The following is a 14,506-nucleotide window of genomic DNA, read 5'->3' as shown; positions in this document are numbered from 1 at the left end:
AACATACACTCTACAAAAATACCGTCACAGAAGAGAAAAAGAGAAGTGCCTGACAGATTATGGAGAAAGAGTATTAATACACCTATAATAATGTGTCTACAAAGTACAAAAATTTTTTTTGTTAATCAGCTACTTGATGTCAAGAGGATGCAAACAAAGATAAGTCCACTAAAAAACAAGAGCAAGCAAGGACATAAGAGAATAAGAAAAAAATACAAGCTGAGATAAAAAGATAGGAAATTTTTAAAAATGTGAAGAAGACAGCAATACAGAACTTAAATTTGCAGAGAGTATTAAATAATAGAACTAACACTGCAAAAGATGGAATCGGTGATATAAAGTATAAAAAACTGTCCAATACTGCTGAAACTAGCAAATAACAGAAGATAATAGATTCAGAGAACAGAGAACAAAGATCCAAGCTATAAGAAATAAGTGTACTTGAAAAATAAACCAGAATATAACATCTACAGTTAAAATGGGAGACTTATCCCTGGACTAGACAAAATTGACAGATACACAAATTTGTTTATCTGTGCACACATCTGGAATCATGAGGATAAAAAAACAATTTCTACAGCAACCAGGGAAGAAAAAAGAAACAAAACAGGTTCATGCACATATTCTTCCTGAAAAATTACTTGAACAATTACATACCTTGACCAAAAGATAAATAAAATATAGGAACTCAAGAATGAGGAAGTTGAAGCACTAAGGTATTTTACAGTGAAGAATTCTGGTTAATGTGACAATCCAGACAAATATGGGAAAGACCAACTTTCTATTCAAAGACAGAGAAATGCTGGATAAAACATAACTAACTTAAAATATATGTCATTTACATAGGTAAGCCAAAAAGCAAGAGACAGAAATAATCATGCCAGAAATCATCACGCTAGAATTCAAGTCCAAGGGGTATCTTTGAGATTGGATACAGGCAACAGAGGCTAGGGTTTTAAAAATGCCCAAATAATACTCAAAGTCAAAGCCAAAGGGAAATACTGGGCTCATTCGATAAAGTTAGGAATAAAATAAACAAATGGGACCTAATTAAACTTATAAGCTTTTGCACAGCCAAGGAAACCATAAACAAAATGAAAAGGCAACCTAGGGGCTGGGAGAAAATACTTGGCAAATGATGTCACCGATAAGGGATTAATTTCCAAAATATACAAACAGCTCATACAGCTTAATATCAGAAAACCACCCAATCAAAAAATGGGCGGAAGACCTAAATAGACATTTTACCAAAGAAGACATACAGATGGCTAACAGGCACATGAAAAGATGCTCAAAATTTCTAATTATTAGAGAAATGCAAATTAAAACTACAATGAGGTATCACCTCACACCAGTCAAAATGGCCATCATTGAAAAGTCTACAAATAATAAATGCTGGAAAGGGTGTGGAGAAAAAGGAACCCTCCTACACTGTTGGTGGGAATGTTAATTTGTGCAGCCACTATGGAAAACAGTATGGAGGTTCCTTAAAAAACTAGAGTTACCATATGATCCTGCAATCCCACTCCTGGGCATATATCTGGAGAAAACTATAATTTGAAAATATACATGCACCCCAGTGCTCATAGCAGCACTATTTACAATAGCCAAGACATGGAAGCATGTCAAGAATGAGATTGATAGTTATGGTTACCAAAGGAGATAATGGGGAAGAGGGGAGAGATAAATTAAGAGTTTGGTATTAACATATACACACTACTATATATAAAATAGGTAAACAACGAGGACCTACTGTATAGCACAGGGAACTATACTCAATATCTTACAATAACCAATAATGGAAAAGAATCTGAAAAATAATATATATATACACACACACACACACACACACACACACACTTGAAACTAACACAACACTGTAAATTAACCATACCTCAATAAAAAAAAAAAATATATGCCTGGAAGGAAACTGCTGGCAGGGACTACCTCTCAGCCTGGAAATGTGGCAGGGGAAGGAGTATAAAGACTTCAACGACTATCACTCTTTCAAGCTAAACTGTTGCTTTTGTTTTCTGCAAGAAAAAAAAAGTGCCCATGCTGGCTATGCAAGCAGAGTAACAAAACTCCATCCACTGGCTTGGAGATGCAGCATAAAAGTGAGCTGCCTCCATTGATCCATACGTGGAAGAAGAATCATACCCAAGAAACCCCAAACCCAAGCTTGAATTGTTCATGGATGTGACAGTCAAATGTCTCCCAGCCATGCAGTTCAGAAATCCTGAGCTCAAAAATTAACATGAAAACTGGTCCTGAACAAATGAAATCTGCAAGGTTCTGGCAGCTGCAGTGAAACTGCTCCTTAGGAACATCTTTTTTATCAAGAGATTATGTAGGACTCCCAAGAAAGAAAAGCCCTGCTAAAGATAAGTTCACAATAAAAAATTTTAAAGCTCATATGCAAATGTACCACCATGTGAGAAGGCCATCAGATGAAACAAGCAGAATTCACAGAAAAGGAAAACAGAGAATTCTAAGAGAAAAAAATTAATTTATTCACTCAATAATATTTATTTAACACCTACTGTGATTCAGCCACTGTTCTAGATACTGGGAGTAACGGTAGTGAATAAAATAGATGAATATGTATTCCTTGTGAAGCTTACATTCCACTGGGCAGAGACAAACAGTAAACAGATCAATACAAATATATCAAGAGAAATTAAGTGCCACAAAGAAAAATAAAGCAGAATAAAGGATAGAGATACTGATGGCATGAGGTCATATTATTTTATATATGGAGCTAAGGGAGGGTCCTCTACAGCTGCCGTTCTCAAACTTTCTGATCTTATGACTTTTGGTCTTTATGACTTTATGGTCTTAAAAAATTATTGAGGACTTTTATTTGATGATTTTTGAGTTATATCTATAAATATTTTCAGTATCAAAGATTAAAACTGAGAAATTTTGAAAACACTTAATTCATTTAAGAATAACAATAAATCCATTGTATGTTAAAATATATTTTTATGAAAAAATAATATTTTCCAAAACAAACAAAAAAAAGAAGAGTTGCATTTACATTTTTTGCAGATCTCTTCTAACAAAAGACAGTTGGGTTCTCATATCTGCTTCTTTATTCAACCTTTTGCAATATGTTTCTTGGTTGAAGTATATGAAGAAAACCTGACCTCACATAGATGTACAGTTGGAAATGGGGGGGTTATTTTAATAATGCCCCTTCCAAACAATTACGCATATTCTTAAGGAACTTTATAAGTGTTAGTTCCTGAAAGGTTGGTTGCAATGTGGAATCTGAAACCACTTCAATAAATTTTTCATACTCTGTTACAATAAAAACAATTGGTCTATTTTGTGCTTTGAGTGGATCTTTTATCCATGCACAGTTCTGTAAAATTATGTGCTGGTTATTTGGAAAATATTCCTTCACTGAACTATTCAGATTCTCCAAATGTTGATACACTTCTTAATACAATACTAAAAAATAACACTTATTAATATCACCAACAAACTCATTAGAAAAGTCTTTCAGTACTGGGAAACTGTCAAGCTTACAATGACAAATCTGAGTCTTCCAAAACTCTAATTTTTGTTTGAAAGGTTGAATATTATCATTGGCAAAATAATAATATCAGTCTTTTGCCTTGAAATGTCAGGGTCATTTCATTCATTTTTGAGAAAATTTTGCCAAATACTCAAGTTTAAATAACTACACTTATCTGTCAACTATTCAAGTAAAAATGGTATTCCAGAAAAAGAATAGCTAGTTCATATACTGCAACTCAGACAATCATACAAACACTCTCCCTTGAGACCATCACTGTACTTTGGAATATAGTACTTTATGTGAACTTTCCATTTCAACACACAATATTAAAATCACATACACACCATGGTCAGTTTCAAAACAATATTTTTTACACTTTAATCAAGGGCATACAGTGAAACTGGTGGGTTTTGCTTTTTTAGTGTGAGTGTGTGGCAATGAAGGATACAATGACTACTAGTAGTTTGTTTCCACTGCCTTAATTTGTGCTAAGGTGCCAACAGTTTTACTCACCATTGCCACTGCACCATCAACGTACATATCAGCACAGTGAAAATGGCAAAATAATAGCTTTGTATTATTAAGAAAATAGCTTGACCTCACAAAACTCGTATAAGAGTCTTGGGGACGCCCGTGGATCACAGATCACACTTTAAGAACTACAGCTCTAAAGTGGCAACTGAGCCTAGATGTAAGGTAACCAACCATCAAAATTTGCATGGGACTGTCCCAGTGTTAGAAATGAAAGTCTCACGTTCTACTAGAATGGTTGGCCACCCTGCTGGGAGAGAGCTAAAAGAAGTGAGTGTGTATAAAACACTAACAGCTGAGGGAAGAAACATTTCAGGCAGAGGAAAGAGCAACTGCAAAGGCCCTGAGGTCAAATAATGGTTGGTATATTCAAGAATAAAAGAACCCACTGCAAAGGTACACACCCTAGAAAATCAGATTATCCCCAGTCAGGTGGGCTACTAGAAAATGCCCAGTGCTACTCTCAGAAAATATATGATGAACTCATCTATTTCCACATTTTAGATAATTATTCATGACAAATGTGATAAGGCTTTCTTTGTAGAATTACATAGAGGAAGTTTAAAGTAATTACACAATTTTAAAAAAATGAGAACATCAAGAATTTTGAGTTCACAGGTTTATATAGTTGAAGTTGCTTGATGTCAACTCTCTAAGGCAGAAACTTGTTATATAATTTATTTGCCAATTACTCTTGGTGTTGTTTAGGAGTTGCTCAATGAATGTTTGTTGAGTGAATGAATAGGAGAAGAGAACATAGCTAACTGATTTTCCAAGAAATCACAAATCAAAAGGTAAACTTTTAAAAAGGCATTCTTCTGTGCTGCATATTCTTACGAGGCTAGCAAACTAAATGTTAATCTCATGCTTTCTGCATACTGAGCTGCAAACTTACTGTCCTTAATTAGAAGACCATTCTCTCAGTTCCTGGAAAGGAAGCTTTTTTTTTTCTGTTCAAAACTTTTCTAACATTTTAGGGTAAACGATTTATTTACAGTAGCTCTTTCAAAAAAAGGAATAGAGGCAAACTAGTAGATTTAACAATTAGAAACAGTGCAGTAGATTTTCCACTTTGTGGATCCAAGCCAGGAAGTGTGCAACTCTTGTGATTTATAAGCACTCGCGTATAGAAAGCCTGTCTGGCGCACTGTTGCACAGTTTGCTCTAAACGCTATTACCACGAAATGTTCTTCAGATTTATTTCCTTAAGATCATGAAAACAAATTTGAGAAAAAGGAGTCCAACAAATGCTATATGTAATAATTTTTTACTTAATTTGGAAATACAATAATTTCAGTTCTACTAATATGAAGAGAGATTACTACTTCTCAGAGACAAGGCCCCACCGTAAAAGAATTGCAACCAATTATATGACCAATAATTAAGTAGCTCATGTTAAGAACAGATGTGCCAAATGGCCAATAAGCATCTAAAAAGGTGTTCAACATTCATCTCATTGGGGAATTGGAAATATAAACCACAACGAGATACCACCTCCCATCCACTAAGATGGCTATCAAAAGGACAAACCAACCAACCAAAACCCCCAAGAAAATAAGTGTTGGTGAGGATATAGAGAAACTGGAATCCTTGTATATTGCTGGTGGGAATGTAAAACGCTGCTGCTGTTATAGAAAGAGTCTGGTATTTCCTCAAAAAGTTAAACCTGGAATTAACCATATGACCAAGAAATTCTACTCCTAGGTGGAATACCCAAGAGAATTGAAACATATGTTCTACAAAAACTTGTACACAAATGTTCACAGCAGTATTACTCATAATAGCTCCGGATGCGCAGGCTCAGCGGCCATGGCTCAGAGGCCCAGCCGCTCCGCAGCATGTGGGATCTTCCCGGACCGGGGTACGAACCCGTGTCCCCTGCATCGGCAGGCGGACTCTCAACCACCGCGCCGCCAGAGAAGCCCCAAAATGCCTTTCTTTTATCTATGTTTTTATGTAACTTTTAATCAACAGTAAAATTAAACTCAAGTAGGACATAAATTTTTCTTTGATTAAACTTTAAAAAAAGGAAAAAATCTCAATTACAAAGCTCTATTTCAATATTAAAATGATAATAATTTGTGATTTTGTTCTTTCCCGAATTGGGTAATAGAGTACTAACGGATATGACTTTGCCTGCTGTTCTGGGAGGGTTCCTAACTTTTATTAATTAAAAAAGAAATGAATGAGTATATTTTGAAGTAAAGAAGTAAATGAAGCCACCTTAAGTTACTTATTTATTTCAATATCACTTTCCTTTAAAATTCATGGAATATTATTTCATTAGTGTTATGATATTTATGCAATAGTTTAAAACTGGAGAAGAAAAAAAATAAAACAGCCTCAGACTTTCCTCCATTTACTTCTTCTTGTGGGAGTATGGCTTTATGTTAGGTTTTATGTTTATAAAGATTAAATGCCCCAATTTTAACTATATGCTACTATTTTTAAAAAGAAAAAACCCGGGCTTCCCTGGTGGCACAGTGGTTGAGAGTCCGCCTGCCGATGCAGGGGACACGGGTTCGTGCCCCGGTCCGGGAAGATCCCACATGCCGCGGAGCGGCTGGGCCTGTGGGCCATGGCCGCTGAGCCTGCGTGTCCCGAGTGGGAGAGGCCACAGCAGTGAGAGGCCCGCGTATGGAAAAAAAAAAAAAAAGAAAAAATCTTTTAGATGCTAAAAAGAAACAACAAATGTTCTGTGAGTCCTTAATTTTGATTTTCTCTGTCACTGATACTATAAAACCTTTCCTTGATGATCAGAAGCTTTAGGTATATTGGTAAGCATTAACGTAAATCCTGAGCATGTTCTTGTCTTTCTGTTCTCATATTACCAAACCTAACCAGGTATACTATAGCTCTCTAATTCACAAAGTACTCATACTGTATAATCTGAGACTTTTGCAACCATATATTTTAAAGGGCTCATTGAGCCCTGAAAGGCAAATGCTATCATTTAAGTTCTAATTACATGCTACCTGGGTTTTACAGAACAGAAAAAAATACTGTACTTCCTGAATACATTTTTTGACCATGAGCAACTTCCAAAATAAATGCCCCAAATTATTTTCTGAATGTATCATTGTGCAGATAGCTCAAGCACTGGCCTATTCAAATTATGTTCTAGTTTCTCCTTATGCTGCTTCTACTTGATAAATTGGTCAATAAATGCCAAGTCAAATATTCCAGTAAATATATTTTCATTGTTATTGGCAGACATATAATTAACTCTGAGAATAAAAGAAACAAGAAATCAATTCATGATTACTTCTTCAGTTCTTCTCATTAGTCAGTTACACTGTAATTGTGGCTCCACTTTAAAAATCTTTATACACACACACACACACACACACACACACACACACCATGTTGACTATATTATAAATCAAATTATTTCAATTACAAATTAGTACTGTATGAACTGTGAACCTCCACATGTAAATTTTATTAGTAGAAAGCAATTGTATTACTAACCACATATATGAGCTGATTAAATGCACAAATATGCACATATATGTGCATTTTATGAGCCTATATTAATTAGTAATTTCAGCAAATGTTTTAAACAATGCTAGGGATTTGTTATGTCTTCTCTTAAGTATAACTATTTGAATCAGCTTTTTTATGTATATGTATATATCAACAGACGACATTTCCATTTTCAGGAAGACAGACTGTTAACTGAGAAAATATTACAAAGAGTAAAGCTACTTTTTTCCAAAGAAGATATTCGGAACAGTAAACCTTTTTTTTTTTTAACATTTGTTATCTATCAGGTCAGTATCTTCATCAATCTGGGGAAAATACATTTGCACAAAAACTTACATAACTGCACTTTTAGAAATACTGCCCTTGACTAGAGGCAAAAGCTTCAGAGACACTATTATATGTGAATTTCATGAAGAAAAAAGTTTAAGATGAGCCCCCAAAATCTGTTTTAATAAAATATGCTGTCATTACTCAATTGTTACTTTCATTACTGCCGTTTGTTTTTAGATTATAATACCATGGACAAGTCATTTAACCTCTCATTCTCCTCCCCCAAAAAGGGGGATTAACGATGGTGCCTCATCACAGGATCCCTGGCAGGATTAAAAGAGTTAATACAAATGAAGCACTCAGAACAGTGCCCAGCACACAGTAAGTGTTCAGTAAGTGTTAGCTATGCATTACCTAACTGCCTATGTTTTGCCTATTACTTATATTAACTTCTAGTTACCAATCCCGAAAGTATCTTAATTCTTTTTAAAGAAAAATTTAAGCTACATCATGACATTCTTAATGCTTTGCCCATGCCATCAGCTTTTAGCATTGTTTTTACCAGCTAGTTTATCTGCTACTCACAGGCAAAACAAGACCTAAGGTCTCACTGAATATTTCCAAATTCTATTGATATTTTAAAAGACAGCGCTCTCCCTATTATCTCCCTATTAGTACTCATTAATTCATTCAAAACACTAATGTATACTGTGTGCTAGGCATGGAATACAGGCTGTGGGAATAAAAGATGGTTAAGAAAAGAATTCCAAATACATTGCTCGCAAAATAGTGAGGGATACAAACACAAACACAAGCATGTACTGTTGTTTAATTGTAAGGTGATATCCAAATGCTATGATAAAACAAATTTTCCAAGATGTACAAGGGAGGGCTCACAGGTCATGTTTGAACAAGACTTGGAAGGAAGAACAGAAGAAGCTTGCAAGGTGGAGAAAGAATCTATGATTACTTTATCCAAAAAGAGAACTGGAAATTTCTCCCAGTGGTAAGTCTATTTGACTTATTTTAGCGAAGAGACTTCCTCAAACAGATTTCCCACTGTACCCTGCTCGCATCGTTTATCTTTAGGAGTTGAATAAATATTTTTGTATGGCTGTCTGCTGCCACCCATAGCTAGACCTTCATTGTGACATACCTGGATGACGTTCTTAGCTCCCATCCTCCCACAGCTCAGAGAGATTTTCCTAAACCCCTTTTATCACACCATTCCATTGTCAAAAACCTGCGATGGTTTCCTCCTATTAATACCTAGGTATCAGCCCTCTGCTTTGGGAGATTTCTCTTCCCAATATGCCTTGGCTATGCCTCCCTTTTGTTCATATTCTCCCGGTGCCCCAAATACTTTTCTCCTACTACTTCCTTTTGCTTCTCAAAAAATTCTACCTACACTTCAAAATCCTCCTTCAAGAAGCCATCAGATTCCCTTGTTTCTATGTAAAATAACAGAACTTTACAAATGCTGCAGAAAAAAGTGAAGTACTAGTGGAAAAACGATCCTTTTGGACGAAGGCCACGTCCAAAATGTGGTAGAAGACTGAAAAACAGATGGCAGAGACTCGTTTGAAAGTTACATTCAACTGTTATATCAACACAGAACACTTCTTAAATTATTTATTATTCAAAATTTATTTCCCGCACCAACTACTTAATTGAATAATTCTTTTTCCAATGGCATTGCGCTCTTTTGCAACGTTAACCATCCCACAACACGGTCAATGAATTCTTCATTACTTAAACTGGTTTCTTTAGGACAAATTCATGTTAGGATGGAAGGCGTCACCAGATTCAGAGCTTTAAATATTACCAGACAACATGGAACTACACTCACTAACACAATAGCGTGCTTCGTAACTGACGGACAACTAGTTAAATATCAATAGCAACGCATCCTCCAAAAGTCAAGCGAAAACACTTTTTCAAGTGATAATGAGCATGCTCTACAGGTCAATACCTTCGATTCCAACTTGATTTTCTCCTCATTCAGCTCCTCTGCTGCTTTCTTAATGTTTTCACGACATCTGTTTATTTCCGACCTGACTGTAAGACAAATTAAATGCTTAAACACGTCCATCTTTCTGGAGTCCCCGTTTCTGGGGCCTGTGATAAGACACCTTTCAGCTGTCCTTCCCTCCACGTGGAAAGCCGCCTGCCCTCCCCGCTCGGCCCACTGCCTCCTGATTCCCTCCGCCTCCAAGCCCAGAGGCCCCCGCGAGCGCCCGACCTTGTCGCATCAAGCGGCGATTCTCCTCCGACAGGTGCTCGGAGAGGATGATGTGCTGAAACAGGGACTCCAGACTCATCTCGGGCTGGGCTTAAATATTTTATAACGGAGTCTGAGGATCCTGAAACGCACAATAAAGGCTTATTCCAGGACCACTCCTAGCTCGGCCTCCAGCGGCCTGTCCCCCGCCCACACCAAGGACTGGGCCCACGCGGGGTGAGGTGAGGCCCCGAGGCTCCGGGCGCCGCGAGCCCCGATCCGGGCCTCCGTGGCTTCCGTTACGAAGGGCAAACCCGCTTTGTTCTCCCCGGCGCCCTCGTTTCTCCTGTGACCTGTCTCAGACTGCCTTTTTCCCCTGGCTGAGCGCAGCTCCCCTTAGACGAGGCCTTGGCCCCTATGCGGGTTCTTTTTCGTTTTGGTGGCAGGGGAAAAAAAATGGAGGCCCTGAGGCCTCCGCTAGGGAGCGGTTTCATAAGGGCAGCAGCCCTGCCCTTTCTGCGGTCGGCCTTTTCCTCTCATTCCACCCCCGCCAAGCCCCTGTTCGAGGAGAAGGTCCTCAAAGTGCACTTTATCTCTGCAGAACATGTACTTGAAACAATTCTGAGGGCTGCAGAGCTTGCGGAAAGCCCCAGCCACCGCCTCGGTCGCCGGGTGTGGGTCTGGTGGGAAGTGACACTACGGCGTCTCCTTGGGTCCATTCTGCGCTCGGGGGTTTTGCTTTGTTTTGCTCTGGCCATGTGGCCCCCAAAGGTCTTTAGGTCGTGCTTGGAGCTGGGCGGGAATCTATCGCCAAGGCATGAACGCAGTGTTATAATAAAGTACAAAGTACCCGTGATCCTAAATATAAACTTTTGCAAAGTCTTATCCTTTGACTATGAGAAAGACTGCTATAAATGTGCAATGTCTGACATTCGCCTTAATCATTTCTTTGTAATCAGGGCATATCTTTTTTGTCTGCTTTAAAATTAATCATTGCCTTTTGTAATCAAGCTGCAGTAATAGTAACACTTCAGTATCTGCACAGGATGTGTCAGAGACCAAACTGGTTGCTAATTAAAGCTTAAACATGAAAGGCACCTTTGGGACTTTGGTATGGGATTTTTTTAATTAAAAAATAAAATATTTTTAATTTTTAGCAGGTCAAAATATTAAGATTATAATAAACATTTGACTTTATATCTGAATGTTAAATTGAAATTGGCTAAACTTTAAAAATATATTTAGTATTAAGTAAAATAAATAGTAAATGTAAATTCTGTTACATCATCTGTATAATAAACTTAATTAATATTTCATTAATGCTGTAGTATAGTCGGTTATAAATGCTAACCTTTTCCAAATTTCCACCTAAATTTCCATCAAGCCATGTATGCATAAAACTTAATTTTTAAACTTTATTATAAAAGAATGCATACTGAAAAGTGTAATGAAGTAGAAAAGAATTGCCCATAAATATATCATTCAGAAGCAAATAGTAATAACATTTTGGTTGTTGCCTTCAGGTAATTCTCCTCATCTTGCATTTTTTCTTTACAAATATATTGTGAATATATTGCAAATAAATAATAACGGTAGTTATTATTTTATTTGCCAGGTACTATTCTGAACACTGTAAGCCCTTTTGAGATGATTTTTACTATAACCTTCATAGCATAGTTGAGGAAACTGAGGCACAGAAGTTAAGTATCTTGCCAAGGTTGCCTATCTAGTATGTGGCAGAACAGGATTTGAAATCAAGAAATCTGAGATCAGAGGCCATGGATTTGATTTTGGATTCTGCTCTTTTTCACTCTTAATATATCACAAGCGTTTTACCATCTCATTGAAAACTCTTCATTAATACATTTTTGTAACTTCATAATCCTCCATCATATGGATGCATATGTAAAATTTAGATATGTTGAAATAAATTTGACTCTTTTATCTGTTCAAAATTGGGAAACAAAGCTGAAATTGTGGTGTGAACCTTTTTCTTTGAGCACTCGTTTGGAGGCTTATGAACTGTGCCACAGCAGCCATCAAAGGAAACAGCTTCCAGAAGATAAATTATATTACTAATTAATATTACTCCTTTCAGAATTATTTCCCGTGGACTTGCACAGGGAGCATCCTCACAAGGAGGCTGGTTTTCAAAAGCATGCAGCTCCTTAACATTCCAATTTTATTAGTTACGCTCAAACTCACATTTATTATTTAACATGCTCTTTCTGTACTGAAACTTGGCAGAGTGAAATTTGGGCAGCCTTTAGGGAGCCCAGTTGCCTCACTCACACAGGAGTATGGAAGAGAATGCTGCTGGGAATTCTGGGAACGGGGCATGGGAAAAATGGCTTCTTCATCTTCCGTAGTCTTCTCCACGTCCCACAATATTTCGGTGCTTTTAAATCCCAAGTTTGAGTCTTCTTAGAGGTACCACAACTATAGGCATTAGCAGGATTTTTTATTTTATTTATAGAAGCAAACATGTTTATGCAAGGTCACAATTCAAATTTTAAAAGTGTTTCATAATAGTAAAAGTAACGTATTAATATATTAAGATGTTGCTATCATATATCTAGCTTTATGCATACATTTTCTGTAGTGTTAAGATTTTTTTTCTTATAGATATACATGCTGATTATATTCTATAATGTTCAGAGCAAGAGTAACATTACTTAAATTTATGCCAAATAAAAGTGCTACAAGACATGGTAAAACTAGGGCATTCTATTTTTTGAAAATGTATCTTATAAGCCTCAAAAAAGATGCTTCATTCAACAACTGTTTAACGAGTGTCTGCTATTCATTCAACAAATATTATTGAGCATCTCCTATGTGCCATATTAGAGAAACAACAACAGGATTTAATAAAAACAAAACTACATAAAAAGTATTTTTCTTCCCCCAGATATTTCTAACCTCATTGGAGAATTATTATATTTTTCAGCATTTTGGCAGCAGTATAAACAACTGCTTTCAGAGTTTCAACAGATGTTCTTTAGAAAGAAAGCCAATTATTTGCATTATGATACCCACATGATTCTCAGATCGAAACTTTCCGTCTGTACATGTTTCATTGAACTGTGTACCCATGGAATATAAAAATTGAGATCATTCACTGTCTCTCAACCTCGTATTTTTGTTCATAATAACAATAGCACCTGGGTTATTGAGCTGTCGATAATTGCTTTGCTAGAAGGCCTTATATAAGTCTATATTGCTCTTGTGATTTAAAATGCATTTCCTTTCCTTTCTTAGATTGATGACTTCCCTAAATTCTAAACCAGGCTTACAAATACCCACTAGCCCAGGGCATATATATTGCAATGAAAAGAAGAAAAGTAATTCATTTATTTTATGATTTTCTTAGGGCATCTGCCAAAAAGAAAAAAAAAATGTGGGTTCAACCAAGTTAACAACCACTTATTGAGTATCTACTAAGTGTAAAATCTCTGGTAGGTACTATGGAGGATACAAAATTGAAAGATACAGGCCCTGCCCTCCTGGAGGTCATAATCTACCAAATGAGACAGAGCACGCATGACTCCTAGTGGGCTGTGTATAAGAGCTTTACGCTGATGCTGTGGAGATATGGCAGGGGGAGAAAGAGCTAGTTTGATGTAGGTAATCTGGGAAGGCTTTTCAGGAGGGGATAAAACATGAGCTGGATTTTAAAGGAGAGTGAAACTTCAGTATAGCAAGTAAGGGAGAAAAAAAGCAGAAAGTCAGATGACGCCAATTTTTGGAGTGTTTAACATTTTTATGCATATGATGGAGATTCATGTAATGTTTGCTAGCTGGTGAGTGGCACGTCAGAATTGCTTTATGCAGTCGTCTGGCAATGGGTTAGAAACACTAGAAACAGAGACTAACAGCTAACATCTGTTAATAACTATGTTCCAACCACTGCCTGAGACCTTGACATGTCTTCATTATTTTAATCAATCCAACAGTCCAATAAGATCAATGTTTTTATTATTTCCACGTTACAATTAGAGAACCGAGGCAGAGGGAGCTCAGTAACTTGTCCAAGGTCACATATACTAGCTAAGAAGTGGCAGAATCAGGATTTGAACCCTGATAGCCTCTTAAGGCAAACCCTTAACCACTTCATCTACTGCCTCCGAAAGCAAGAGGCTGGAGAAAATGAGACTATTTCAGCAGCTGTGTTATATTTCAAGACAGATACGTTTCCTAAAAAAAGTTTATTACCAACACATTAAGGTCTTTTTTAAGGACGTTTTCAGATTTCTAGAATTTGGATTAGTAACAATGTATCTTTAACAAATTAAAATCAAATGTGATATAAAGAAAAATAATTGAAAATGGATCATGCCTTGTTGTAAATGCTTATTTAACCAGCTACATATTAGTATACAAAGTACCGTATTAGTTTCTTATTATTTTTATTAGATTCCTAGGCCTGCTATAACAAAGTACTACAACTGGATCGTTTAAAAACCACAGAAATT

General features: G+C 36.6%; 1 protein-coding gene across 1 annotated transcript in view; it reads right to left on the bottom strand.

The window, feature by feature from the left end:
- Positions 1 to 10,134, bottom strand: part of CCDC172 (coiled-coil domain containing 172) — a gene marked incomplete at both ends in the record, with an annotated part of 43,434 nt that extends 33,300 nt beyond the window's left edge. Inside the window, 2 exons of the mRNA XM_082673833.1 lie at positions 9,786 to 9,871; positions 10,056 to 10,134. Of these exons, the coding sequence (XP_082529959.1) occupies positions 9,786 to 9,871; positions 10,056 to 10,134 (165 nt within the window). The remainder of the gene's footprint in view (positions 1 to 9,785; positions 9,872 to 10,055) is intronic.
- Between the last annotated feature and the right edge of the window lie 4,372 nt (positions 10,135 to 14,506).

The sequence above is a fragment of the Grampus griseus genome (genome assembly GCF_964374135.1).
Source record: "Grampus griseus genome assembly, chromosome: 16".
NCBI classification, from domain to species: Eukaryota; Metazoa; Chordata; class Mammalia; order Artiodactyla; family Delphinidae; genus Grampus; species Grampus griseus.
The sequence above is the reverse complement of the archived record's forward strand: the minus strand, read 5'-3'. Positions and strand labels throughout refer to the sequence as shown.